The sequence below is a fragment of the Crocuta crocuta genome, unplaced genomic scaffold, assembly GCF_008692635.1.
Source record: "Crocuta crocuta isolate KB4526 unplaced genomic scaffold, BGI_CrCroc_1.0 scaffold149, whole genome shotgun sequence".
Taxonomy (NCBI): domain Eukaryota; kingdom Metazoa; phylum Chordata; class Mammalia; order Carnivora; family Hyaenidae; genus Crocuta; species Crocuta crocuta.
In genome coordinates, this window is record NW_027551561.1 from 1,725,495 (window position 1) to 1,753,404 (window position 27,910).

General features: G+C 56.6%; 1 protein-coding gene across 1 annotated transcript in view; it reads left to right on the top strand.

Annotated features, from left to right (window-relative positions):
- RTN4RL1 (reticulon 4 receptor like 1) overlaps positions 1-14,633 on the top strand; it is a 78,469-nt gene extending 63,836 nt beyond the window's left edge. The window contains exon 2 of the mRNA XM_077749857.1: positions 11,544-14,633. Coding sequence (XP_077605983.1) covers positions 11,544-12,868 — 1,325 coding nt within the window. The 3' untranslated portion in view covers positions 12,869-14,633. The remainder of the gene's footprint in view (positions 1-11,543) is intronic.
- The last annotated feature ends 13,277 nt before the right edge of the window (positions 14,634-27,910 follow it).

Below are 27,910 nucleotides of genomic sequence, written 5' to 3' on the forward strand. Positions count from 1 at the left end.
AGGGAGAGGTGTGAGCAGATGTCATCAGAGGGGCTGGATGGCCCCAGCAGTCCAGCAGGAGGTGCGGGGGACTTGGGCCGAGGCCAGGGGAGTGGGCTCTGGAAAGCTGTGTTTGCAAACACCTGCTTCCTTGTCCCCCACAAACCTCTCACGTGACTGGGGTAGCTGGATTTCCCGCCAATTGGAATGCCTGTTCTTTGTCTTCAAATTCCCACCCTTCTCCCTACCTTCCCTCTCAGCTAATGACTCCCTTTTACTTCAGGGAGAAAAGAGACCTGGGAGGCTAACTCCATCAGCTTGTCATTTGAACATAACCAGATTCCATGCTGTTGCAGCCTGAGACGTGTTCCTTCAGCGCTCTGGGTCTGTTTCTCTGGCCCCCTCACTCTTACTGCTTCGTTTGTTCCTCTCTCTCCTCCCGAATCAGGCCTACAAGCACGCAAACAGGCTCTACTTTCTTCCATCTTTAAAACACAAACACCTGGGGGTGTCTGGGTGGCTCAGTAGGTTAAGCGTCCGACTTTCGCTTGGGTCATGATCTCGCGGTTCGTGGGTTCGAGCCCCGCGTCGGGCTCTGTGCTGACTGCCAGCTCAGAGCCTGGAGCCTGTTTCAGTCTGTGACTCCCTCTCTCTCTGACCCTCCCCTGCTCACGCTGTCTCTCTGTCTCTCTCAGAAATAAATAAAACATTTAAATAAATAAATAAATCTATAAATAACAAACACCTGGGGCGCCTGGGTGGTTCAGTCGGTTGAGCGACCGACTTCTGCTCGGGTCATGGTCTCAGTTTGTGGGTTCGAGCCCTGCATCAGGCTCTGCTCTGACAGCTTCCAGCCTGCTTGGAATTCTACCTCTCCCTCTCCTCTCTGCCCCTCCTCATAATAAAAAATAAACTTTAGGGGCACCTGGAGGTGGGGGCTGCCAGTCAGTTGGGCATCAGGCTTTGGCTCAGGTCATGATCTCACAGTTCGTGAGTTTGAACCCCACGATGGGTTCTCTGCTGTCAGTGCAGAGCCTGCTTCGAATTCTCTCTCCTCTCTCTCTCTCTCTGCCCCTCCCCCACTCATGTCCCCCACCGCCCCCNGACCCCACGCCCCTCCAGATGCCGCCTTGTTTCTCTGCCTCCTTTATATCAAAGTTTCTGAATGAGTGGCCTCTGAGTGTTCCCTGACACCCCCCCTCCCCACCCCTGTATTCTTCCCTTTCCATCTGAGGACGGGCTGGGCCATGTGACTGACATGAGTAGGAGTGCTAAGTCCTGCTTGAAACAAAAGCCAGGAGTTGGCCGTGTCCTCTGTCCCCTCCGCCACGAGACAGGCAGGGTTCTGGGTAGAGGATGTGTTCCCCGCCCAGATCCATGAGCAGAGGCCCTGCTGTCCCACGTGAGCAAGAAACCAGCTTCTGCTGTGAGCCAGGAGACCCCCCAGTGCCATTTGTGTCCTAACTTGTCCTGACACAACACAGTCTCCCCATTGACTTCCTCCCCCTCTGGGATGTACTCTGCCCCCACCTTTCTCCCAGAAAGGAACTTTCCGGCATCACTGATTACCTCCACGTTGCCAAAAACCGCCATCCTCATGTAAACGCTCATGGCCTTCGTCTCCGCAGAGGAAACGCTCTGGGCTTCGGTCACACCACATGCCCTGGCTTTCCCTCGAGGCCACAGGCCACACCTTCTGCTTTACGTTCTAGAACCGTGTTGCCGGAGGCCTCCATCCTGTGTCTTCTCTCCGGCTCTCACAGGTGACCTCATCCACTCCCACAGATGCCATCTCTAGGCCCGTGATTCCCAAGTGTGCTGCTCACCGCTGGGCTCCGGTTTGACATCCAGCTGGTCTCTGTGAGGCTCCCCAGCCTTTGTGTGTCCTGCTTTCGCAGGCCCCTCCGGTCTCACTGTTTGTTCCCTCCTCTGTCCCTGACGCTGGTCCCCGTGTGTCCTGCCAGTTCTGCGTCCTAGACATTTCTCCTTCTGTCCACTGCTGTCTGACGGCGTGGCCCTGCCCCCTTCAGGCCCCCACGTCTCTCACGGGTGACAACCACAGGCTTCTCTGTCCCTCCTTCGGCTCCCGCCTAATCCACGCTCCCGTAGCAGCCTCCATTTGCTATCACTCCCATTTCAGGCTCTTCAGTGGCTGCTTGCCACACCCAGAATTAGATCCAGACTCTTCTTCGACTGAAGCTCTCAAGGCCCTACAAAGCCTGCCTCTTGCCTTTCTAACTGCATCTCCTGCCCGTCCCTTCTTCCCTCGTCTACCAAGTTTGGTCCTGTCCCAGGACCTTTGCACCTTCCGCTCCCTCTGTTCTTTGGCTCCTCCCTTTCCTTTAGGTTTCAGCTCAGGTGTCCCTGCTCAGGGAGGCCCTTCAGGAGCACACAAGCTAATTGTCAGTCCCCCGCCCGACCCCCTGATTTGTCTCAGACTTAACCCCATCATTGTGTCCCCAGTGTCAACTACCCTTTGTCAGCTTGGCCTTGTCTGGTTCCTTTTGCCTAATCGTCTCCCAGCTAGAATGTACAGGCTCCATGAGGGAAGGGGCTGGAACTTACTGTTGCAGCATGAAGCACAGAGCTGCTGTGGCGTGAATAAAGGACTCGGGGGACAGATTCAGAACAGGGTGCTCCATATCCCGGATGTGCGTTCCCGATGTCTTTCTTTCACTGGCAGCGAGGAAAGGGTGGCTGTCCCGGGAACTAGGAACGGGGCTCCTGGAAGAGACTGCTGCACCTGCTTTGCAAAGGCTGGGTTCCATCTCCCGTTTTGTGTCACCTAGTGCTGGGGCCTTCAGGATTTGGTAGCTCCTCACCCCTACTCTGTCTCCCTCACACCCCCTCAGTGCCCCCCAGGCAGGTAACAGATACTTGCCCCTGAGGACAGTCCCTTCCCCACAGATGTTCACCTGCAGGTGCGTCCATAGTCTGCTGTGGTTTGGAGGGGAAGGATGGTGGGCTCCAGGGTTTGGAGGGAGGAGGCAGGACGCAGAGCCTTCTCGAAACCCCCTGGGAAAGGCTGGCTCTCAGAGGCCCTCGGCCCTCAGCCTTGGGCTGCCACAGCCCAGGTTCTGGGGCTCCCAAATCTGAGTGACAGGGGACACATCTTATGAGCCCCAGAGGGACTTCCCAAGGGGAAGACACAGCCCGCACACCCTGGGCAGTCCGCATAGAGCTGGCAGCTCCAGATGGGGAGGGATGGACTGGGAGAAAGGCCAAAGCAGAGGGGTCAAGAGCCCATCCCCACCTGCTGTGTCCTGGGGACAGCCATGGCCTGGCAGGGAACTTGAACCTGCGTCTGAGCCTCGACTCCGTGTCCGATCTGTCAGGTCCCTCTGCCGGGCCTCTGGGGCTCGGGAGCACCATGGTGGGTGTGGTGAAGGCCAGAGTCCACGGGGGGCTGGGGAGAGCACACAGTCCTCCCCCTCAGGAGAGCCTCCTCCGCAGCTCCCCCCAGGCTACAGTTGAGGGGCACAGCCTGCCAAGTGCTTCCAACACCCGGTAGCAGGTGCTCTGCCTCCCAGGTCCCAGACTAAGAAACAGAGGCCTTGGACGTTTAGGGACCTGCCTGAAGTTGCCCAGCTGAAATGGGCTCCCAGTGGGGCCAGTCCCAAGGCCAGGCAGGACCGGGGTATCCACCCCCCCAGGGTGCCCCCACATGGAGAAGGTGGCAGACACAGCGAGGCAAAGATGGGGAGCAAGCCCAGTTAGCGCGGCATCCCGGCCAGACCTGTGCAGGGGGCTCGCCCCGGCAGACAAAAGCCAAGGACTCTTCCAGAAGGGGCCACCTGCTTCCCAGGCCGGAGTGCCCCCAGACTAGGGATGTAATTCAGCATGGGGAGGAGAGCAGGAGCGAAAGGCAAAGCAAGAGTGAGTGCCGAGATGAGACGGGGTATCACAGGCCTGGGCCCTCTCTCTGGCCGGGAGCTCAGGGATGCTGTGGGACAGAAGGGCCCAGGCTGCCAGCCCCATTGGTGGCCTCCAGAGGCAAACATGTGCCTGCATACACGTGCGCACCTGGCCACGTATACACACACGGGTAAACGCACTGAAGCACGCATGTGCTTAGGTGTGCTCAGACCCGTGGCACACATGCACATGTGCACACACAGGCTCTGTCTAGGCCAGGCCCGCCTCTGGGGCTGCGGGCACTAGACCTGAGGTGTGGGTGTGCGTGTGTAGAGAACATTCCTGCGTCATGCCTGCCTGCGTGCCCCTCCCCTTCCTGTCCTGAGATTTTTTTTTGGAGGGGAGGTGCAGTTTGGCCCCAGGAAGGGTGACTGACTTGTCCTGGTTTGTTTGGGACCTTACAGTTTTAGCACTGAAAGTCCTGAGTCCCGGGCAAGGCTGCATTGGTCACCGGCCCCACGCGTTGGACAGACCTAGAGTGTATGTGCCCCTGGAGACTGCTCCTCACCATCTGTCCCCTCCGTGATGGCCCGGGGGCCCGAGAGAGAGAGCCAAGGCCCAGCCTGCTCTTACTGGAGGCCTCGTACTCATGAGAACTACTATGTTTATTGAGCACCTACTGCGAGCCAGGCCCTTGGCCTAGGGTTGTCTTCTAATTCTTCTTCTTATTATTATTAGTTTTCTTCTTTTTTTTTTTAATAGTTTATTGTCAAATTAGTTTCCACATAACACTCAGTGCTCATCCCCACAAGTGTCCTCCTCCATGCCCATCCCTCCTCCCCCCCACATCCATCAGTCCTCAGTTTTTGTCAGCATTCAAGAGTCTCTCATGGTTTGCCTCTCTCCCTTTCNTGTATTCTTTTGAATTTATTGAGAGCTGCTTTATGTCCCAGTATGTGATCTATCTTGGAGAATGTGCCATGCGCACTTGAGAAGAAAGTAAATTCCCTGGCCTCTATTTTTCTTCTTTTTTAAAAAAATTTTTAATGTTTACTTATTTTTGAGAGAGAGGGATGGGCAGAGAGAGGCAGACGCAGAATCCAAAGGAGGTTCCAGGCTCTGAGCTATCAGCACAGAGTCCTACACGGGGCTTGAACTCACAGATGGTGAGATCATGACCTGAGTGAAGTCAGATGCCCAACTGACTGAGCCACCCAGAAGCACCACACGGTTTTCTTCTTAAAAGAAACACATGGCAGGGCGCCTGGGTGGCTCAGTCAGTTGGGCGTCCAACTTTGGCTCAGGTCATGATCTCGCAGTCCCTGGGTTCAAGCCCTGCATTGGGCTCTGTGCTGACAACTCAGAACCTGGAGCCTGCTCCGGATTCTGTGTGTGTGTCTCTCTCTCTTTGTTCCTCCCCCCACCCACACTCTGTCTCTCTAAATAAATACATAAATAAATAAACATACATAAAAGAAAGAAAGAAAGAAACACATGGCTGTGTTCCAGGTGCTGTTTTAGGCCCTAGGGGCACAGCAGTGAACATACCAGACAAAATTACTGTCCTCGCAGAGTTGACAGTGGGAGGGGACAGAAAAGGAACAAAATAAATAAATAAATGATGTACTTTATTAGAAGAAGGTAAATGTTAGGGAGGAAAATAAAATGGAAGGAGCCCATTTAAATTTGGGCTGCTGGGAGCGTGCCCGGGTGGCTCAGTCGACTGAGCATCCGACTTGAGTTCAGCTCTGGTGGTGATCCCAGGGTCGTGGGATCAAGCCCTGCATTGGGCTCCAGGCTGAGTATGGAGCCTGCTTGGCATTCTCTCTCTCTCTCTCTCTCTCTCTCTCTCTCTCTCTCCCCCCTTCTTCCCCCTCTCCCAGCTCATGGTCTCTCTCTCTCTCTCTAAAAAAATGTTTAAATAAATAAATAAATAAATAAATAAAATAGGCTGCTGGGGAAGGCCTGGCTGAGAGGGTAACCCTGGGAGAGACCTGAATGCTGGGGTGAGGGCAGGGGCCCCACAGGTATCCTGGAGCATAGGCAGTGCTGCAGGAGAGGGAGCAGCCAAAGGCTGGAGGCAGGACACTCCCAGCATGTGAGCAAGAGGCTGGGGGAGGGAGGAGAGGCGAGGCCAGGGCCCCCCCCGCCGTAAGGACCCGAAGGTCTTGCCGAGCAGGGGGCCTGGGGCCTCGGAGGGGAGGGTTTGAGCAGAGAGCGCCACACGCTCTGACTCAGACTTCTGTTGCTGGGTCAGCGGAGATATAGGGGCAAAGGTGGGAGCCCAGAGACCAGGCAAGAGATGATGGGGGCCCAGGCTGGGGTGGTGGCCGGGAGACGAGGGTGGATTCTGGGTACGTTCTGAAGCTGAGCCCACAGGACTCCCAGCAGATGGGGTACGAGGTGAGACAGAGGAGTTGGCGTGCCTCTGAGGTTCCCACCTGAGCAGCCAGAATGAAGGAGCCGCCTTCCCCTAAGACGGAGAAGATGCGCCTGGTGGAGGCTGGGGGGGCAGGGGCACAGCGGCTCACCTTCGGACAGATTGCGTTGGACAGATTGCGTTGGACGGATGGAGATATGGGAAGGCAGGTGGATTACAGGCATCTGCAGTGGGGGCTGAGAAGGGAAGGCTGCTCTGCCCAGGCTGGCCTCCTAGTCTCCGGGGCTGGGCTGGGCTTGGGGGGAGGGGTGCGGGGAACACTACAGGAAGTAGCCTGCACTTGGGTGCAGCATGCAGGGACAGTGCCAAGTGGCCTGGGGCGCCAGTCGCTCTGTGAGCACAGCCAATGTGGCCCGAGGCTGCTATCTGACCAGCAGAGCCATTTGGTTAGCATCGATTGGCTTAGAGAGGAGCAGCTGGCACGGCCGGGACAGGAGGGAGGGGAAGCTCGGCCCGTGCAGAGGGAGGGTGGGCTGCAGAGTCAGAAAGATCGGCTGGATGGCTGACAAGTCTCTGACGACCTGCCTTGGGGGGTGCTGTCCCTGCGCCGGTATAGAGAGAGGTGGCCCCTTTGGTGCCCGCAGGTGCCAGATTCAGGTCAGGGGGAGCTCTGATGAGGCCTGTTAAGGTAGATGAGCCTGCCCCTCTTGCCCCAGGCAACTTGGAGCTCCTGGATTTGAGGTCGGGGGGGTGAGGCTGGTCCCACCACCCTCTTCACCAGTTGTGTGGCCTTGGCCAGCCACTTCTCCGTGTGTGTCTCATTTCCTATGCAGTGGTGCGGTGTCGTAAAGATTCCATGTAAAGAACCTGGTGCATGTTTCGGACTGGGTCCTCATGGGTTAGCTCCCTTCCGGCTTGCAGGGTGGGTAAGCTGCAGGACCCTTCAGGATGCTGGACATGGACATGTGGCCTGGGACTGGAGCAGGGGTCCTCTCAGTGCTGGCCCCAGTCGGGACCTCTCTGGCCTCCCCAGGTCTGGGTTTCCCCAGCCTAGCAGAGCTGGTCTTACAGCTTCTTTGGGAGCTCTGGCTACTTCGGGGCTGAGAGAGGGGGACTGGGGTGAGAGGCGGGCACACTGCCTGTTTCCCTACCTCAGTGCCTTTGTACATGCCGTGCCTTTGCCTCTTATGCCCTTCCCATCCACCCTGCCAGGTCCAGCCCCCACAGGACCACGGATAAGCACATCAGGGGCTGCTGAGTAGACTGCGTGAGGTGCTGACCATGCTCAGGCCACTCATGCCTCCCCCATAGGTCGCTGCCCAGCGGGTGAAGGGTTTGGCCGTTTGCAGGAAGGAGGACATGTAAACAATATAATCTCTACTGTGTATCCTCTCTGCTGTCAGGGGAGCAGAGGATTAGTGGAGGAGGTGGTGTATAGGTGGCAGGGACCTTCCCTGAGCTTCTTACACACACACACACACACACACACACACACACACACACACACACACACCCTTAGGCACCTGCTCTGGGCCCTGGCACCTGGTCAGACCGCCTATCTGCNCTTCCCCGCTGCTCCTCAGACACACACACACACCCACACACACACACACACACACACACACACACCCTTAGGCACCTGCTCTGGGCCCTGGCACCTGGTCAGACCGCCTATCTGCTAATGAACCCAGGAGGACTTGCCCGGCTCCTCCCTGCCCTATCACATTGGACATTCCAGGACTCAGGGCAAATATTGAATGGAGGAAGGCATGAATGAGGCAGCGGAGCTGCAGGTGAGCTCAGATGTGTGGGAGGCCAGGAGGTTTGGGAGTCCAGGGCATGCCCTTGGAGGAGAGGTGGAGGAGGGGAACCTGAGGAAGGGGGAGGGGTGAAGCCCAGCCTTGCTTATTCAGCCCCCTCAGGCAGAGGAACCCCTGCCGCACCCAGGAGGGGGCTGGGAAGCAGATGGGAGGGGGTGCAAAGCTCCTCCACAGAGACTTACATGGCTGCTAATTTGCAATCTTAAAATGCACGGCAAAGGCAACGGCCTCGTTGTTAGTACATTAATCAGGCAATCAGTGGGTCGGGGCTCCCACCAGCACACGGAGGGCGCACAGAAGAAGCTGCAGCTCCTGCCTGGAAAGAAACCCAGCAGGGTGACTATCCAGACCCTGGGCACCCGCCGGCCCAGGCAGGGGTGCCAGAGGTGGGCCAGCTTGTCTGGGAGGGGTAGTCCAGGGCCTTGGAGACGGGATCAGTTTCTGGGGTGGAGAAGTAGACTCAGCTGAGACTCACCCCAGCTCCCAGTGGAAGGGGGAAGGGATAGTGCAAGGGCAGCTTCCCTGGCCTGGGTCCCTGGCATCTGGGCAGTACTGAAGGATGGAGGGCAGATCCAAGCGTTGGATGGGTCCCTGCCTCCTTTTAGGCCCCTCTGGGAGGAAGGAATGGGTGACTCTTGCCCTGGGTCCTGCATTTACCCAACTCACCTGCCAAAGTGTGTTCACGTGCTGGCTGCTCAGCCCAGACCCAGATTTTGGGGCATTTGGCGTCCAAGTGGAGGTCTCCGCCTAGTTTCCCTGTACCCCAACATTCCCTGGGGCACCTAAGGAAAGGGTGCGGCTCTCCATGGGGTCCCCCAGCTCCTCGGGGGACATTTATGAGAACCCCAACCCAGGGGCCTTACGGAGACACAGCCACAACAGCAGGCAGAAGTCGTCTGCCCCATCAGGTTAGGGGGCAGGAGAAACCCCCCCCTACCACCCACCGCACAGTAATTCTGCGGATCAGAGGAGCGCGAGCAGAAGCACTTTGTAAACTTCATAAGCTGCACAAATGTCGAGTGGTATTAGTGCTGAGCCTGCCACAGCTTACCCCTGGCCCCACAGTGAGTGTCTCTCGGCTGCCAGACTTCAGGAAAAGCCTCTTTCTTTGCAGCCCCCTGCCCCCCAGGGTCTGGTGTGCCACTGTGGGTCCCACAAGCACAGGTGTGTGGCCGTGGCCTGGCCCCTTCAGCACACTGACCACTGTGACCGCCCCACAGTGCAGGGGCCCATGGAGACAGCAGCCTGGGCAGGGCTAAGGAGTGCGAGCTGAGAGTAGGGTGAGGGAGTGTCAGTCTCTGTGGAAGGTGAAGCCAGTGTGGGTTGGGGCCTCCACCCAGCCCTGGCTTTTGGTGGCTCGAGGCATCGGGCAGGCTCCCCGAGAGTCGGCTGAGGCTTGGGGTCCAGACACCTGTCCCCTCACTCTTGCTTCTCCCTGCGGGGCTGGGACCCCCTGCCAGACCGAGGTGGGCAGTGGGGGCGTGGAGGTCAGACCTGGGCCTCCACGTGGGGCATGCTAGCGTAGCGATTATCTCCTACCCACGTTACAGAGAGGGAAACTGAGGCTGTGGAGGCACCAGCCTCGGGCTTAGCCTGCAGCCTGTGTAATGGCCGCGGTGACTGAAGACCCTGCAGGAGCCACAGAGAGCGCAGCCAGCCCAGAAAGGGTCCTCACAGCTGCACTGCCACCACCACCACTGCCACCGAGGTCATAATTGCTCTGAAATCGCAACCGAACCCAATTATGCAAAAACGAAATTGCATGCGATGATTTTTATGTTGGAAACGTTCGGTGGAAGCTGGGTGATTACGGGGGGACGGCAAGCAGCTGCCACTCTCTGGGAGCCCATAACTCCCAACAGCTGGGAACTGTCACTTATTTATGATGCCTTCTCTGCCAGGAATGAGGGGGTGGTGGCTAGGCCTGCCTGAGCCCGGCTGGCCAGCGAGGGCGACAGCAGGGCCTGGGAGCCTGGCCTGGTGGCCCCTGTGAGGCAGGGGTGGGGTGGGCGGGTCTGAGAATGGCCAGGAGCGTGGGTTCTTTCTACATGCTCTGGGCATGGCTGACAGCAGGGGGACTCAGCTGAGCTGCCCACCGCCCTGACCTCTCCCCAGAGGCCCGGCTGGCCAAGCTGGAAGGGACGGGCGAGAGGCCAACCCAGGCAGGGACGAGATGGCTGCCTGGCCCTGCAGGGTGGGGGGTCTACCGGCCTGGAGCCCGTCTTTCCCGCGCCCGCGCGCCTGCCGGGCAGCCTGGGGCAGCTGCGACCCTGGAAAAAGGCAGGTAATGATGATCGTCCATAATGAGGCTGCTCCGATAATGAGCACGAGGCTATTATCCGACCACAGGCTGGACACATCCGAAAATAAATTATTTTAAGGATCCATTAACGAATGCCTAATTAATGCCCAATTAGAGGGAAGCTACAGAGGAAATGCTCGGGACAGTGGAGAGGCAAGGCCTGGTTTTGCAGCCACAGCCTGGGAGTTGGGTGGGGACAGGGGAGAGGCCAGGAGAAGGACGCGACGGGGGCAGCCTCATTCTGGCAGCTCGCTTCCGGGGGGACCCGGGCCCAGCCACCCTGCTGCCTCTCCCAGTCCACACACATGCTCCTCTTAGTAGCTCCTCACAGCTCGGCGGCGACAACTGGTATTCTTTAGAAAGGAGGACATAAAAAAATACAGAGAGCGAAAGGTGCGCCTGGGTGGCTCAGTCGGTTGGGTGTCCGACTTCAGCTCAGGTCATGATCTCACGGTTGTGGGTTCGAGCCCCACGTTGGGCTCTGTGGCGACAGCTCAGAGCCTGGAGCCTGCTTCGGATTCCGTGTCTCCCTCTCTCTAACCCCTCCCAAGCTCGCTCTCTGTCTCTGTCTCTGTCTCTCAAATAAAATAAAAAGACATAAAAAAAAGTTTAGAAAGGAGGAAACTGAGGCCCAGAGAGTTGTCATACACTTGACGAGGGAGGCAGGGGACATGAGACCTCTTTTGAGATGAACTTTGGCATCTCGCATGCATACTTTTCCTTGTTATCGAGAATAGACTCCTCAGGCCAGGAGTCGGCACCACTAGCTGTTCAGGTGGATAACAGCGAGTGCGAGACAGAGCTGCACCGGGAACCAGAGGCTGGTTTCTGTGTTCTTGGGTTGTAACGCCCCCTCCCCACACCCCCGTGGGGCTGCCAGAGCCTGAGGGGCGGGGCTAGGGCTGAGGGGCGGGACTAAGGGGACGGCGGGCCACCCGCAGCTCTCCTCTCCTAGCAGCCCAGGCTGGGGATCCCCAGGACAGGCGCAGCGCCAGAGTGTGATGTCACGCCAGGTGGGGTCCTGGCTTGGGTCTGAGCCCCGCCTTCCTCCCACCTGGAGCCTCCCCCAAGAGGCCGCCGTCCCAGACCGCACAGCCCGGGACAGAACCCTGCCCAGGAGGGGGGCGCATCCACGAACCCCGCGTCCCCTCTGTCCCCCGCGTCCCCTGGCCCACCCTGACCTGGCTGTGCTCTGTCTCCCCGCCAGGGTGCTGTGTGGAACTGTTGCTGCTGCTGCTGGCCGGGGAGCTGCCCCTGGGCGGCGGCTGCCCGCGGGACTGCGTGTGCTACCCGGCACCCATGACGGTCAGCTGCCAGGCGCACAACTTCGCCGCCATCCCCGAGGGCATCCCGGAGGACAGCGAACGCATCTTCCTGCAGAACAACCGCATCACGCTCCTCCAGCAGGGCCACTTCAGCCCCGCCATGGTCACCCTGTGGATCTACTCCAACAACATCACCTACATTGACCCCAACACCTTTGAGGGCTTCGTGCACCTGGAGGAGCTGGACCTTGGCGACAACCGGCAGCTGCGGACGCTGGCCCCGGAGACCTTCCAGGGCCTGGTGAAGCTCCACGCCCTCTACCTCTACAAGTGTGGGCTCAGTGCCCTGCCCGCAGGCATATTCAGTGGCCTGCACAGCCTGCAGTACCTCTACCTGCAGGACAATCACATCGAGTACCTCCAGGACGACATCTTTGTGGACCTGGTCAACCTCAGCCACCTGTTTCTCCATGGCAACAAGCTGTGGAGCCTGGGCCAGGACACCTTCCGGGGGCTGGTGAACCTGGACCGCCTCCTGCTGCACGAGAACCAGCTGCAGTGGGTCCACCACAAGGCTTTCCACGACCTCCGCAGGCTGACCACCCTCTTTCTCTTCAACAACAGTCTCTCTGAGCTGCAGGGCGACTGCCTGGCGCCCCTGGCAGCCCTGGAGTTCCTGCGCCTCAACGGGAACGCTTGGGACTGTGGCTGCCGGGCGCACTCCCTGTGGGAATGGCTGCGGAGGTTCCGCGGCTCCAGCTCCGCCGTCCCCTGCGCGGCCCCCGAGTCACGGCAAGGCCAGGACCTGAAGCTGCTGAGGGCCGAGGACTTCCGGAACTGCACGGGGCCGGCGTCCCCGCACCAGATCAAGTCGCACACGCTCACCACCACCGACAGGGCCGCCCGCAAGGAACACTACCCGCCCCACGGCCCCGCCAGGGACAAGGGCCACCCGCATGGCCATCTGCCAGGCGCCCGGCCGGGCTCCAGGAAGCCGGGCAAGAACTGCACCAGCCACAGGAATCGCAACCAGGTGTCCAAGGCGGGCGCCGGGAAGCAGGCCCACGAGCTGCCGGACTACGCCCCCGACTACCAGCACAAGTTCAGCTTCGACATCATGCCCACCGCGCGGCCCAAGAGGAAGGGCAAGTGTGCCCGCAGGACCCCCATCCGCGCCCCCAGCGGGGTGCAGCAGGCCTCCGCGGGCAGTTCCCTGGGAGCCTCGCTCCTGGCCTGGATACTGGGGCTGGTGGTCACTCTCCGCTGAGGACCTGCGCCGCCGGCACCCAGCACTGCCAATGTCCACCAAGGAACAGAATTTCTTTTCTTTTTTTTAACAAGTGGAGGATCTGCTGGGTTTCAGGCAAAGGCTGCTAAAGTCTTTGGCTGCTGTCTGGGCCCTGCCGGTGGATTATAAACCCAAAGTGTACAGCCCCAAGTGGGAAGGGATTAGCGCATCACACCCCGCTGTCCCAGCCAGGCCCAGCCGAGCGCCCACGGACAGCATCCATCCAGCAAGGCGGTTAAAGGCACGCAAAACGAATCCTTCATGAGTAACCATGGGACAGTGCCCCACAGGAGCTGGGCTCTGTGGAATCCTGGTCATTGGAGAGGTCTGCAGGGCCCCCCGCCACTCCTAGAGGAAGCAGGACTCAGAGGAGAGCAGACGAGGCTCACCCAAGGGGCTGGGTCGACCAGCTGTCTGGGAGCACAGGAGCAGGAGGCATTTAGGTTCTTGCCTGAGGCCACATAGTCAGCCTGCCCTAAATCCAACCCTCAGTCCCTCCCTCGGGGGGAAGGCCTCTTTCCTGATGTCTCAGGCTACCCTGGCAGACCCAGGCCCAGCTGCTGGGCTCCAAGAACCAATTACCAAAGGAAAGATCATCAGAGGCTGAAATTTAGAACTGCATCAAGTGCAGTGAGGCTCTCACAAGAGGTGCAGTTTTATAACTACGTCCACTTATATATATACACACTCTCTACATATATATACACACAAGCGCACAGGCCCCCCGCCCCACTCCCCTACCAGACTGTATGTCTTCTCATGTTTATAAACTATATGGAAAACTATTATCTGTTGAACTAAGGATCGTACTGGTGATTTCTAGCAAGAAAAGAGTTATAGGATTTTTGTCTAGAATCCCAACCTGGCAACGATAGTCACCGTGTACCCTGGGCTTGCCAGGGCCCAGGGCAAAGGATCAGTGGGAAGGGTCAGGGAGAAAGGGAGGCAGCAAGAATCACTTCAGGGGACCAATCTTCTTAGATGTTTAGAGCATCACTTTGTTTTTATATGCAACCCAAGCCCGGCTGCCGCCCCAGAGCACCCCATAACCCCCACCATACTAGCTGTTGTCGTCAGGGTGAGAAGCGAGAAGCAGCTCATTGGACATCAGGGAGCCAGGCCCTGGGGCCGGGCTTGATGGAGAAGGGGAAGGAGGGACTTTGGGTCTCTTTTGCCGACGGGCAGGCAGCATCCACAGTGTTAGCCCAACAGGCTGGGCGGTGTCGTCAGCCTAGCGTGTTGCCAGCGACGGTCTGGCAGACAGGCCAGGGAGACTCCGGGCATGAGCCCAGGCCTCCAGCCTGGCTCAGCTGCTGAAGTTTTCCTTGAGGCTCTTTGACGGCCATCCCAGTGAGAGTCCTGTGTAGGTGGCAAGAAGGAAAGCATCAGGTGGCCTTAGCAGAAGGGGGACAAAGAGGGCATTTCAAGAACCATCTCAGGCACTTCTGCGTGACAGAGGCCCCGTCCCTCCTGGCCCTTCTGAAGTTGCCCGGGGACGGGCAGGGGTTGGGGGGCCAGACTCAGGGGTCAGGAGTGGGGACGTGCAGGGAGTGGAGCAGGCAAGCCCAAATAAGGGACAATGGCTCCGGTCAAGTCCGGCCATGCTGCCGGCCAGGGCCAGGAGGCGCAATCTCCTTTGAGCTTTGCACAAACCTGAATTCCCCACCAGAGCAGATGTGTGTGAGGAACAAGAAACACTGAATCCAATTAAGAGAGAAAAATAGTAATAATAAAAACACTTCTCTTGGACAAGAACCCTGTTTCTCATTTCCTAACGCTGCGTTCCCACAATGGTGGCAGATCCCAGGCTTCTGTGGGGTGGGCGAGGCTGGCCGGGCTCAGCATGTTTGTTGGTGGGAGGAGCCGTGTGGGGCAGGGGCACACTGACTCACTGGGGTGCACGCGTGCACAGGCCTGTGGGCGCACGCACGCGCGCACGCACACACACACACTTGTTCTCTGTTCTGTGGTTCTTCCCTCGCCCTCACGGAACATGACTCACTTCCCACGCTCTGGCTGTGCTGGGCCAGCCCAACCCCTGTGTCCCTCCCTGGAGCAGGCTGGCCCCAGATCCTTCCTGGCCTGTGCCCAAGAGCCTCACCCGCAGCACCTGAGCTGGTGACTCTTCGGGGGCTCAGGAGTGGCTGGAAGGGGGATGCCAGTTCCCAAGGCCCCCGGGCCTTCCGGGAGGCTAGGGAGCCACCCAAGGGGCTGGAGGCTGCCGCTGCCTCTCTTGCTTCAGAGAAAGGAGGCCGTTCTCCAGATAGAGAGGGGAGGGCTGTGTTTTCAGGACCGGCTGAACAAATCTTCCTCAGTCCAAAGCTCGAAACATGCACTAAAGGGAGTTCGGTGACGGCAGAACAAATCGTCCGCTCCCTGGTGGCCTGCCTGCTCTTACCCGGGCCAGTGCCGGGGCCCAGCTGTCCCTTGGAACCCACGGATGCTGTTATGTTGTTGACTTCATTTCCAACTTTAGACAGCGAGGCCCTCGGTGGGAAAATCAAGAGTCCGAGCACTTTATTAAATTTTTTTTAAAGACTTAGCCTTGTAATATGAAAGAGAAATGTCAGTACGAGAAATGCTAATGTTTTATAAATGATCTGCCTCTGTCAAGTGCGGCACGGCCTCTGGTTGCCGACTGTTATTAGAGGCAAGGCAGAGGGGCCCAGGACGCCAGGTATATTTTTAGCAGCTTTCTCCTCTAAGAGGTAGAGGGAATAAAGGCAGCTCTATTGTGGACGACATCACTTGTCACTCAGCAGCTCATGCGCTACGTGGTTACAATGACACCATTGCCCAGAGCACCAGAGCAAGTTGACAAGCCAAGGGCTAGACGCGGAGTCCCTCCTGGCCGGTTCAGGGAAGGGAGACGTGGGTTCTTGCCCCTGGGAATCCTGTCCTCCTGCGAGGGGCTGAGGCCACCCCACCTTCGTTCCTCATGGGGGCCAGCCCCTCCGCCCGTCTTCGCTCAGCCCTGCTCAGCACGTTCCCTGTGCCCTAGGGGAGAGCTATCTCCTCTCCCCCACCCCTCCTGCCACACAGCCCTCCTGCCACAGAGTGTGGCCTGGGGGGAGGGGCTGGGTGGCCACTGGTGGTCTCAGCGGCTCTCCGCAGAAGTCTTCCCTTGACCCTGGAGCTCAGCTGGCTTCTTACCTTTCATTCAACAAGTGCTGATCAAGGGCCTACATTTGTCAGCCTTTGGCCCAGGCTCTGGGGACATAAAAGTGGGAAGATGTGACTCTCCTACGAGAAGCACAGGGTCTAGATGCGGAAACAGGTATGAGATTGGTGCTTCTGTTAGTGCCCCCCATCATGAGAAAGTCAGGTGGGATGAGGACAGTCCAGGAGGACTTCAAGGAGGAGGTGACACTCTCAGAGGACGAGGAGGTGGCCAAAGAAGAGTGTGGGGAGTTTTCCAGGCAGAGGGCTGGAGGGCCACAGCAGCCCCATTCTGGTTTGGGGTATCAGCAAAGAGCTGTGAGTCGAGGGCTGGAAACACCCAGGGCCGGCGTGGGGGCCGGCAGGGAAAGTGAGCCTGGCAAGGGCAAGGCTGGTGGGAATCTTACTCAGGGACTTGGACTTACTCGGCAGGGGAGGTGTGGCCCCCTCTGCGGTGCTCTTCCCTACCCCCCACCCCTCAGCCTTCCTCCAGGCATGCGGTCCCCACTCGTGGCATGCTTGCCAATGTTCCTCAGCAGTGGGTTTCGTCATCCCAACTTGCCTCTTCTGCTCAGCCAGATCCTTCCCTCGTGCCAGCAAGCTGGAGCGCTCCCTGGCAATCTGCCTGGGCCAGAGTCCCATTCCCAGACACCTGCTGCTTCCAAGCTCAGAAAGTATCCCGTAGCCGCTTCGTCTCCCGTGTTCCCCCCACTCCCCCACCCACGTAGGGCTCAGCCCTCAGCCCCTCCCTTGCTTCTGGGCGCGGCCGCCCGACACCCCCACAGCCACGTCTACCTGCGCCCGCTTTGGCTGACCGTCAGCAATCCCTAGAAGCTCCCCTCCCGAACTGCATCTCCCCTTTTCTCTCCTGGTCGGGGCCGTTCATTACCAGGGAGCCAAGAATCCCATTTAGCAAATGTTTACTTGTCACCTAACTAATCACCCAGCACTCTGCCACCATGGCAAATGCAGTTCCAGAGGCCTGCGGGCAAGTTTGAGAGGGCCGGCCGGGGTGGCCAGGAAAGCTTCTCGGAGGATGAGACGCACACGGCCCGCGGTCGGAGGGGACACGTGTGCCGGGAGGGCTCCCTGGAGCAGCAGCAAACCTTCCGTCATATTTTCACCAGCCCCCAGGCTGTCTCCACTGGTCCCTTCTGGGACCCAGCTCCTCAGGGCCCTACTCCACACGGACCCGGAGGACACCAGCCTTTCGCTGTGCGAATTCTTTGATTAACCGAGGTGAGTGTACTTTTTGATGGCGTCCGGGTCAACATCTATTGTTGAACCTCCTGACCTGGCCATGCCCACGTTCTTGCTCATCTCCTCCCAGTCCGGCTCTGTGGGCTCACCTTCCTCTAAGAAGGACGTCAGACTGGACGCCAGCCGTTCCTCCACCCCACCCCATGTCACCAGTCCCCCACTATCAGCTTGTAATGGGCCAATTTTCTTATACCTTCCCTGTCGACTTGAAAACTATCTCGAGAACTCTTTGATTGTGCATTAAAATATCCTTTACAGATCCATGCTCGGTATCTCTTCCTGCTCCCCTAATTGTCCCTTTTAACTCCCCGGGCTTTTGGAATAAATCTCACGGTCTCCCCTTTGCAGGCTGTGAATAAATACAGGCTCTAAGAAAATATTGTAAACATCTATTGTTGGCTAAAGAACTCCCCACACAATCAAAAAGGCAGGAGAAAAAAGGGAGGCTCGGTCGCAAGGCGCGGCCACCTGTACCTTCTCCTGCAGACTGTCCTCACCTGTCTCGTCCAAGGGGGCCGCTGGCCTCAGGAAGGCTTATGGCTCTAAAATGTCTGTCCCCTGGGCGAAGGGATGGAGGATGCTCCAGGGGAAAGTGAAGTGAGTAGCCGTGTGCCGTGTTGACAGGGCTCCCTGCCAGAGCAGCGAGGGACAGGTGAGCACAAAGGAGACCCCTGTGCAGGTAGCAGTGGCTAATTCAAATGGCATTGCAGTGGGCTGGTCCACAAGGCCCCTTACCTCCGAAAGAAGTGGGTCAGCCTCCTCCGAGAGCCGGCAGCAGCCTGCTCTTACGCTGCCTGCCCCCTATCTCTCTCATTTCAGCTCTCATTGCTCATTAGAGCTGTTAGTTTCTGAGCGCCGGCAGGGTGGGGAAGGCTGTGCCTTTTGTGTAGCGGATTACTGTGTGGCAGTGTGCACACTAATGGCATGCCCGAACGGCAGAATTTGACACTACTGCTGCAAAATGTGCTTGGGTCACAGCGCTTTCCAAATTGGCTGAGACTCGACGCCACCCCCCCTCTTTCACCCAGGCATCCCAGGGGGACCCTGCCAGCCACAGCTTCTGCTGCTCCCTCTCCGGGCCTCAGAAAAGAGAGAGGAAGTGAGAGATGTAGGAAACTCTTCAACCTCTGTAAGTACCATTTCCCAGGAGGCAGACTGTAAGGAAGAAGGACACGCAGGTGCCCAGGGTCTAAACAGGTGGGCAGCCTCTGAGGCCCCCTGCTCCACATCATGAGCCCTCCGCTGCCCAGGTTCGGGGACGGTCACAGGCCAGAGAGTGATGCCCTCCGGATGGCAGCTGACTGGATGTTGAGATGTGAAGCCCCCAGGTGGCCACTCACCCTTCCAGCCAGAGATGACAAGGTTAGTCACCAAGTATGACTGTCGTAGTGAGGAAGGGCTAGCAGGACAAGTCCAGCGAGGGGCCCAGGGGGCCAGGGGCCGGGGCCGGGCGTGGACTGGATGGGCAAGGGAAGGCAGAGGCTGAGGAGACCCCAAAGGGTGCACGCAGACAGTGCCACTAGGAGACACGAAGAAGCACAAGGCTAGGGGGCGGTCATGTCACCAGTGGGTCAGAGGCAGGGAAAGATGCAGACAGACAGACAAACAGGAGGGTGCCATGGGGAAAGAGACCTTTTGCACATGCAGGCACGCACGCCTCGCTTGGCCACCATGTCCTGGCACTGTCCCTCATGTAGCTGAGCGTGGGACCTTCACCCTGTCCACAGATCTGATTCCCAACCACGTGCGAGGCCCAGGCAGGCCCTGGAATGCCAGGGAACACGAGTGCCCAACCGCGAGGGGCTTACCTCCCAGCTGAGAGCCCCTTTTATTTGATTACACACGGGGGTGGCCGGGAGAGGGGTGGAGGGCCGACTCCCCCCACCCACTGGTGACCGTCAGGGATGAGGGGGCCGAGTCTGGTCTGAGCCCTGGGGCCTCCACGTTTCCCAGTGAGCCTTGACCCTGAAGGCTTTTGTCCAGCTCCCAGCACCGCGGAGCTCTGAAGAGGCGGAGAGCCCTTGATCTCCCGCCCTGTGCCCGTGCGGCATGTGCGGCTCAGCTCTGAGCGCCCGGCCAGCTGGGCTGCATTGACATTCTCCCCCCGTGCTCGGGTCACAGGGGTCTCCAAGGTGTTTTTATTCTTTATCCTGGCGTCTGAGCCTCAGAGGCCCCAGGTCCCTGACCCCTCGTCTCGCCTGCCACCCGAAGAGTCTCGCACTTTTTATCTGTAGCATTTAAAGTGCCACCAAGCGTCTGGCACTTTGCAAGCCTAAGATACAGGCTTTTCCGAATTTCCACACCAGCCCCCTTTCTGGAAGCCCGCAGGCTCGCCTCCTCACCCGTGTCCCTGCCAGCGGCGACCTGAACTCAGGGGAAAGAGGCTCCCCCAGCCCGGGCTGGGCCCCACTTTGCTCCCAGCTCCACACCCACAGAAGGGGGACGGCCGGGGACTGGCGTTCTGCCGGAAGTTGCCGTAGGCGCAGCTGCTGTGACCACCACGCCTCCGGGCTGCCCCCAACCCCGGATCTGTCCCGCTGTCCTTCCGTCTCGGCTCCACTGCCCCACAGAATGACCCCGCTGGCCACACAGGCGGTGCGTGCCCAGCACCGAGCTCCAGCCCCTCTCCCCTCTGCTGCCAGCCCCACACTGGGCTCGGCACTGGCAGCGGCCTCCCCACGGCCTGCTGAGGAGCTGCCGCCTCTGGCCTCCCTGTCCCCCTGATCACTCACAGATGCTTCATCCCTCAGTCCCTGACCCACTTTGGCCACTGCCCTGGCTCCCACCAGGGCACAGCTCTGTCTTCTTGCAGATCTCTCCTCCTCATCCACAAATGGATTTGGTAGTATTTCTGATCTTTCTAAGCCCCCTGGGAGACACAACCTCATTACTAACTGGGAAGTGTCACCTCTGAGGAGGTTTGCTTGGAACCCCCATCTTACAGATGAAGAAACGGGCTTCCTGGTTATTCAAACTTGTGCTTCCAGCACAGTCCCGGAGAGTAAGATCCCATCCCACGTGACCCATGGCTAAGTGGGATCACTCTGCTGGGGGCCATCACTTCCTTCCCTCTCCTCCTCCCCCTCAGGAACTTCAAGCTCAGAATTGATTTGCAAAAGCCCTGGAGACGAAGCCAGGAGTTTTTCCTAGCAGTTTGCTGCTCTCCGGAGCCCTTCAAACCTTCCCAAACTAGGTCACTGGGGTCATCAACCTGGTGACTGAAATAGTCACCCGTAGTCTCTGCCTTCCTTCCCACCAACAACAGGGGCGCAGTGGCAGAACACTCCCACGGTGGCCTAAGTGGTGTCAACCGTTCCTTTCTTTCTTCCTTTCCTTCTTTCTGTATTTCTTGCCGTTATTTATTTATTTATCTATTTATTTATTTATTTTGAGAGAGAGAGAGAGAGCGAGTGAGCAAAGGAAGGGCAGAGAGAGAGGGAGACAGAGAATCCCAAGCAGGCTCTGCGCTCTCGGAGCTGAGCTCCCCTTGGGGCTCAATTCCACGAACCGCGAGATCATGACCTGAGCCGAGATCAAGAGCTGGATGCTCAACCGACTGAGCTTTCATTTTTAAGTAATCTCTGCATCCAATATGGGGCTTGAACTCACAGCCTTGAGATCAAGAGTTGCCTGCTCTACTGACTAAGCCAGCCAGACACCCTCAACAGTTTCCTGACCGCTGTAGCCGGGCCCCTGTTTCTGAAAGGATCTGGAAAGTGCAGTGCACTCCTACAGGGAGAGTGGACAGCAGACCTGCCCCTGGTCCGGCTGGCGGCGGGCAGGCGCCATGCGGGCTTTCCCTCCTCCTGCGCAAGAGGAAGACAGTGCGCAAAGGGCTACTGGAAGCTGACAGTCTCCCCCCTGGGGGTTCCACATATAAACATAAAGCAGGTACCTTCCTGGGGATCCCCTTCATGTGTCTGCATTTTTTACAACCCTTCGTGCTTCAAGCATTTTCGATCATTGGTTTCCGGCCTCGATTCACAGTTTTTGTGAACCTTAAGTCTGAGTTCATGTTTTCCTTCCATTGTTTTCGTTCATGTGGAAAGTTAACTTAAAAATCAGCATAAGAATTTTCAGTCAAATATGTCTGCTTTGCTTATTTGGGATATTTTCATGAATTTTAAGATTTTGTATCCAGTTCTAAACTGTCTGACAGGAAATTGGCTGAAGAAATAAACAGGCAACCACTGCTTCATTTATTACTTTGTCCTAGGTGATATTATAACTTTTTTACAATTTATTTTAGTAAAACTCTTTTCCTTTATTTTTTTTTTTTAAGTAGGCTCCACGCCCAGTGTGGGGCTTGAACTCACCAGCCTGAGATCAAGAGTAGCATGCTACACAGACTGGGCCAGCCAGGTGCCCCAAGGCTTTTCCATTTTTTTTTTTTTTAATTTATTTCTAGGATAGAGAGAGAGACAGCGTGAGCAGGGGAGGGTCAGAGAGAGAGGGAGACACAGACTCCGAAACAGGCTCCAGGCTCTGAGCTGGCAGTCAGCACAGAGCCCGACACGGGGCTCGAACCCACGAACCGGGAGATCATGACCTAAGCGAGTCGGACGCTTAACTGACTAAGCCACCCAGGCGCCCCAATGCTTTTCCATTTTTAAAAAACTTTTTATTTGGAAATAAGTTTAGGTACATAGGAAGTTGTACCAAAAAAAGTACAGAGAGGTTCCATGTATTTTTGCCCAGTTTTCCCCAATGGTGACTTCGTGTAGAACATCATATTATTTTGCCTTTTCTATTCTAAATTTGTTTTTAGCTAATGATATTTACTTTACCTATTTGGGTAGACTTTTCTTATATTTAAATAATTTCGATAAGAAAGAAAACAAAGCTTCTGACAGACAAAGATATGGCCACATTTTGGTTGGGTATTTCTGAATGAAATATTAGAATTTTAACTGTGAATTTGTCATTGGACTGATGAAAGATGAGATGTGTTTGTCCAGATTCAGGGTTCTTAACCAGAGACCGTGCCGGAGTTGGGGCAATGAGGGAGGGGGGTGTCTATTAGTCTCCTGGAATTTGATGCAAGCCCTTCTGGAAAAGTGAGGGTTTCTAGAGAGAGCTTTCTTTCTTCTTCTTTTTTTTTCTTTTTTAAATGTTTATTTTCCAGAGAGAGAGGCAGAGACAGAAAGAATGGAGGAGGGACAGAGAAAGAGACCTAGAATCTGGAGCAGGCTCCAGGCTCTGAGCTGTGAGATCATGACCTGAGCCAAAGTTGGATGTTTAACCGACTGAGCCACCCAGGCACCCCCAGAGAGAGCTTTTCATCAGACCCTGGGAAAGGTTTCAGACTTGCGGTGTAGACAGACACTCCCAAAGCACACCGTCAGGGGTTCTCGCGTCGTTGCAACTTCCCACCCTGACCTACAGGTGGCGCTCCGGCTTTGGGATGACCTCCCGGGCTGCAAGGGCAACCTGGGCAGGAAAAGCCCCAAAGGTTGTGATGGAAATACTCATTTTTTTTTTTTTTAATTTTTAAATGTTTATTTATTCTTGAGAGACAGAGAATGAGAAGGGGAGGGGCATAGAGAGAGGGAGACACAGAATCTGAAGCAGGCTCCATCCAGGCTCTAAGGTGTCAGCACAGAGCCTGACATGGGGCTCAAACTCACAAACTGTAAGATCGTGACCTGAGCCAGTCAGCCACTTAACTGACTGAGCCACCCAGGCGCCCTGGAAATAGTCATTCTTGACTAATTTGTCCTTTCAACCCATTTGGCTCTGGCCACATTGTCTACTTCCCCACTCTCTCTCAGACACACAAGGGAAAGGGGGTGAAAACTACTGGAAGAAAACTACGGCCTTTTAAACCCAGGCTCTCTGCTTCCTCTTTATTCCGAAGACCGGCGGCCACAGGGCAGAAGCAGCAGCGGGTGGTTTGCAAACACCAGTTCGAACACCAGAGGGGCCTGGGATCGCGATTCTACCGACTTGCAATGAAATATTAATGTAGCCAGCTTTTCATTAAGCCACATTTATTCAATCTAAAGATAATCCTTTATTCTGAAATCGCGTCCCTGTTTTTGGGTGAGAGAGGGAGGGGGTGTCCTAAAAAGATCTTTCTTTTATAAACTAATGTTTGGTGCATAACAGCTTGTCGCTTCTCAGTGTCTCCAGGTGGCCGAATAAACACCCACCCCAGGTAGGCCCTCCAGATTCTTTCTGCAGGCTCCCTGCTCAGGGGAGTGCGAAACTCTGGGACTGGCGGTTTGGGGGGGAGTTGGCAGTGCGGTCCTTCCCTTACACTCTCCCAGCCCCAACCTCACCCCACTCAGGGCTGTGTGAGCCCCTTTGAACAGCCCCCTTCCTCTTTTTTTTTTTTTTTTAATGTTTATTTATTATTGAGAGACAGACCATGAGCAGGGGAGGGGCAGAGAGAGGGGGAGACACAGTATCTGAAGCAGGCTCCAGGCTCTGAGCTGTCAGCACAGAGCTCGATGCGGGGCTCGGACTCACAAACCGCGAGACCATGACTCAAGCTGAAGTAGGATACTTAACTGACTGAGCCACCCAGATGCGCCGCCCCCTTCCTCTTTCTTACCTGCCTCTCCATTATTTGTAGACAATTATCTGCAATAATTAACTAATTACCTGTAAAGACATTGCTACCTTTCCATCAGCAAACATTAATGTTCTCTTCTTGGGGCTTTTAATGAAAGCAATATTGAGGAGACGCTTATTTACATAAAGCCAAATGGCTCCCTTTGAGGAAGGTTTGGGTTTGACATTAGAGTTTGCAAATCTTGGGGTGCCTGAGTGGCTCAGTTGGTTAAGCGTCCCACTTCAGCTCAGGTCATGATCTCATGGTTCACGGGTTTGAGCCCCACATTGGGCTCTGTGCTGACAGTTCGGAGCCTGGAGCCTGCTTTGGGTTCTGTGTCTCCCTCTCCTCTGCTCCTCCCTTGCCTGGGCTCTGTCTCTCTCTATCTCAAAAAATAAACATTAAAAAATTTTTAAAAAATAAAAACAAAAGTTTACAAATCTTGACTGGGGCTGGGGCTGATGGAAAGAACGGGGAGGACTTTTTACCTTTAGAAACAAGAGGTGCTGCTCTAAAAGGCAAGATGCTCAGGGAGCCTAGTACAGCGTGCGCCCAAGGGAATGAGATCTGAAAGTATCCGTGTGATGAGCTCAGCCCTGCAAGTGAAATCATTCAGAAGTGTGGTCCTCGTTCTGTGCCTGCCTCTCTCTGACCACAGCTTAACCCCCCACCCCACCCCCCAGCCACCTCTGGGGACCTCCAGAGCTAATCGCTTCAGGGAGCTTGATTGAAATGTGCTCCTCACCCTCGGCTCTCATAAAAGCTTTATCCCGGCCAAAGCCTGACCCAGAATGAATGGAGGCATCTCCGGAGTCAGGAGACCAGAGGTGCTGGCCGAGGCAGGGTCTAGGCTTCCAGAGATAACTCCTTTATGGTTGTTGTATGAAAAGGTGGGGAGAGCTGCAATTTTATCTCCTCACAAGTGCCCCGCTTTATGGTTCAGACCATACCTGGTGGCTATTTGTACTTGACTCGTTCTTGCGGGCAAAACAATAGCAAAATGCCGTTTCCTTCCAAGTTAGGGAAAAAAAAAAAAACCACAACAACCTTAAAGTCTGCTCCTGCTGGGTTTATAAAGAGCTGTTTTCTTCCTGAGCTCTATGGCATGGTGGCTCTAATCTGAAATTTCTTTTTAATCATAGCAGGAGTCCCAATTAGCGTGTTGGACAATCTTTCAGGTAGAACCGGGAGTTCCGTGCCCATAGAGAGCAGAGGACGTGTTACATGTGCAGCCCCCGAGGAACAGGGCAGAGAAGGCTGAGCTGCGGGCCTGTGCGCATACATGCACGGGAATAAAGCTGGGTGTTTGCAGGCTGGCTCCCATTCACAGGATCAGGTCCCCTGAATCCAACACCGGGACCAGGACAGAGTAGAGTGTGGCCCTCTGTACAGGAACCCCAATCTTGCTCGATCCGTGAGCCAGGGCGCCAGTGCACACTATGCGTGCACATACCTGCCCTTCCACCCAAGAATGCGGGGTGGGGACCAATTGCACCTGCAAGGCAGCTGGCGCAAAGTCTGGGGCGTCCCTCTTCGGTCCGTGAGATGGGCGCACCCCTGACTCAGCTGACACCAGGGCGCAGCTCCGACCTGGAACTGCCAGTGACCTACTTTCCTTTGTTGTTGTTTTTGGAAGTGCTGATGTCAATGCAGAATTCAGCAGAGAGGCCGAGGGAAAAAAGAGACAGAGAGAAGAGGGGGAGGAGAAGGGAGCGAATGAAGGAGGGCAGTGGAAAGAGGGAGCCGTTGGACGTCAGATAGCTATAATGGTGGTGAGGACCTGCGACAGCATTAACCTGGTACCGCTTCGTCCCCACAGGGCCTGCCCGATATAGCTGAGATCCATCCGGCCCCGCTGCTTTGGGCTAAGTAAGCAGGGGTGAGGCTTGCTACAGCCTCCTCTCCCCTTCATAGACATGCAAGGTGGAGGTGATGCCCCGGCGGGCGTGCCCAGGTGTGTCATCTTCCGGGTGCCTGGGGGTGCAGGTTTGCACCCATCTGCCACGCCATCGGCAAGGCACCGAGCCGCAGCCACCCTGACGCGTGGGACTTGGTGCCGGCCCCACACGCTTGCTGGTGCAGGAGGAAATTGGCCTTTGGGGACGAGGCAGGCAGTTTCCTCTGTTCGTCTGCTCCTTGGTAACGCACACGACAAAGCTCCACCAGCACCCCGTCTGCTCTCTCACCTCCCATTCCCAGGCACCCAGGAGAGCGAGGGGCCTGGGGAGGGTCCTAGACAACAGAGCTGCAGAGAGTCATTCCGACGCGCTGCCCCTCCTGGGTCTGAATCTCCTCCCTTCCTCACTTGCTGGCTTTCCCATCCTACAGTCGGTTGACGTCCAGGCCTGGATCACAAGGGCTCAGGCACTCGGCACCCATTTGCAAGCCCCAGGGGCTGTCCCACTGCCTCAGCAGGGCAGCTGAGCAGAGCTTACCTCTCCGGGCTCAGCCCTGGCTCACCACACTCGGTCAACATCTTCCTAATGAGAAAACAATTTTCGGATCCACATTTTCATGAACCCCCCAGGCCATCACCCTCATGATTCCACCTATACAATGCATTTCCCCTTCCAAGGGTTCATCCACGTGGGGCTGGGGGCTGAGGTCTGGGGCGGGTCAGGTCATCTCCTGCTCCCTCTCACTCGGACACTCGTTCCCCTGACAAGCTTGGCGCGTGGTTAGCGTCGTCCTTTCCTGCTCCATAAAGTCATACATTTTTCAGGCAAAGAAATATACGGAGGGGACAAAGTCCTCATATGCTGAAATTAGCCCCCCAAAAATAGGTTACCTGACAATTACTTGCTTCTGAGTGGAGCATGATCTAGTGGCGGAGACCTGCGATGTGCGGCTGGGGCTGCCGCCTTCCGCTCCCAGCTCGCCGCCTCTTGGCCTCTCTCGGCCCCTCGCTTTAGAGAAGGAATAATAACTCTCCCACCTCCGCCCTCCGTGGGCGCTGGATGGAGTAATGAATCAACGTCTGAAGGGCCCCGAAGAGGCCAGGCTCGGGACGCTGTGTGAGTACACAGTGTCGCCAGCCACCTCTCGAATCTACATTGGGCTGATTTATTTACTTCCTGTGAAAGAGACAACAATCATCATATTTACACCCCGTGCCCAGCTCCCTGCCCCTCTCCCCAGCGCCCCTCCCCCGCCTCGGCCGAGGACTCTATTAAAGATGCCACCGTCCAGTGCGGAGACCGCATCATCTCTCCCACCCTGGGGCTCACGACCCTCACCCCCAAATCACAATCTGTTGCCACAAAACGTGTCACCGCTCTGTCTATGTGAGGCCACAGCGTGTGCACGGGAGGGGGGGCGCGGAGGGTTCCAGGGGCCACAGAGGCCTCCTTGGAAGTCAAACACTGCTGATAATTAAGAAGCAAAGCAGAGGCGTTTGAAAGGTACATGGAAGTGGTTTAAATGCTCATTACTTGGGGCGCACCCAACTCCCACGTCCTCGCCATGGCACAGGGCCGTGGACTGGTGGCACTCGGGCTGGCACGGGCACTTCGTCCCGCTGAGCAGTGGGGACGGGTCACGATGCACCTTTCAGCCGTGGCTGCTGGGGGTGACTTTGATTTCTCCCTTCCTTTCTGACTTTTGACAGCTCCCTTCATTTTTAGCAGCATTCAGCGCCTGGTGCTTTCACACAGACAGAAAAGAATATTAAAAGGTGAAAAAAAAAAAAGAGCAAAAGGTTTGAAAGGTTCATATTAGTCCCGAGAATGAGAAAGGCCGCTAGTCCGCAGACATTGGAGGCTGGCTGGGAGAATCCGCAACGGCCCGAATGTTTGACATGCTGTAGACACAGGGTGCAATGCGGGAGCTCCTTGGGTGCCACCTGCCAGGCAACAGGATGAATATGTCCTCTCCCCTCAGAACACAGCCCAGGGACTGATTCCCCAATACTGATGTGTGAAGGAGATGTCAACAGAGGTCCCCTAAAGAATGATGTCTCTATTTCCATGCTAATCCCGGGCTGCACATAGAAACATGTCTTCTGGAAAAGCAGGATGGGCCACCGCAGCTCACAGAAGCATGCCCAG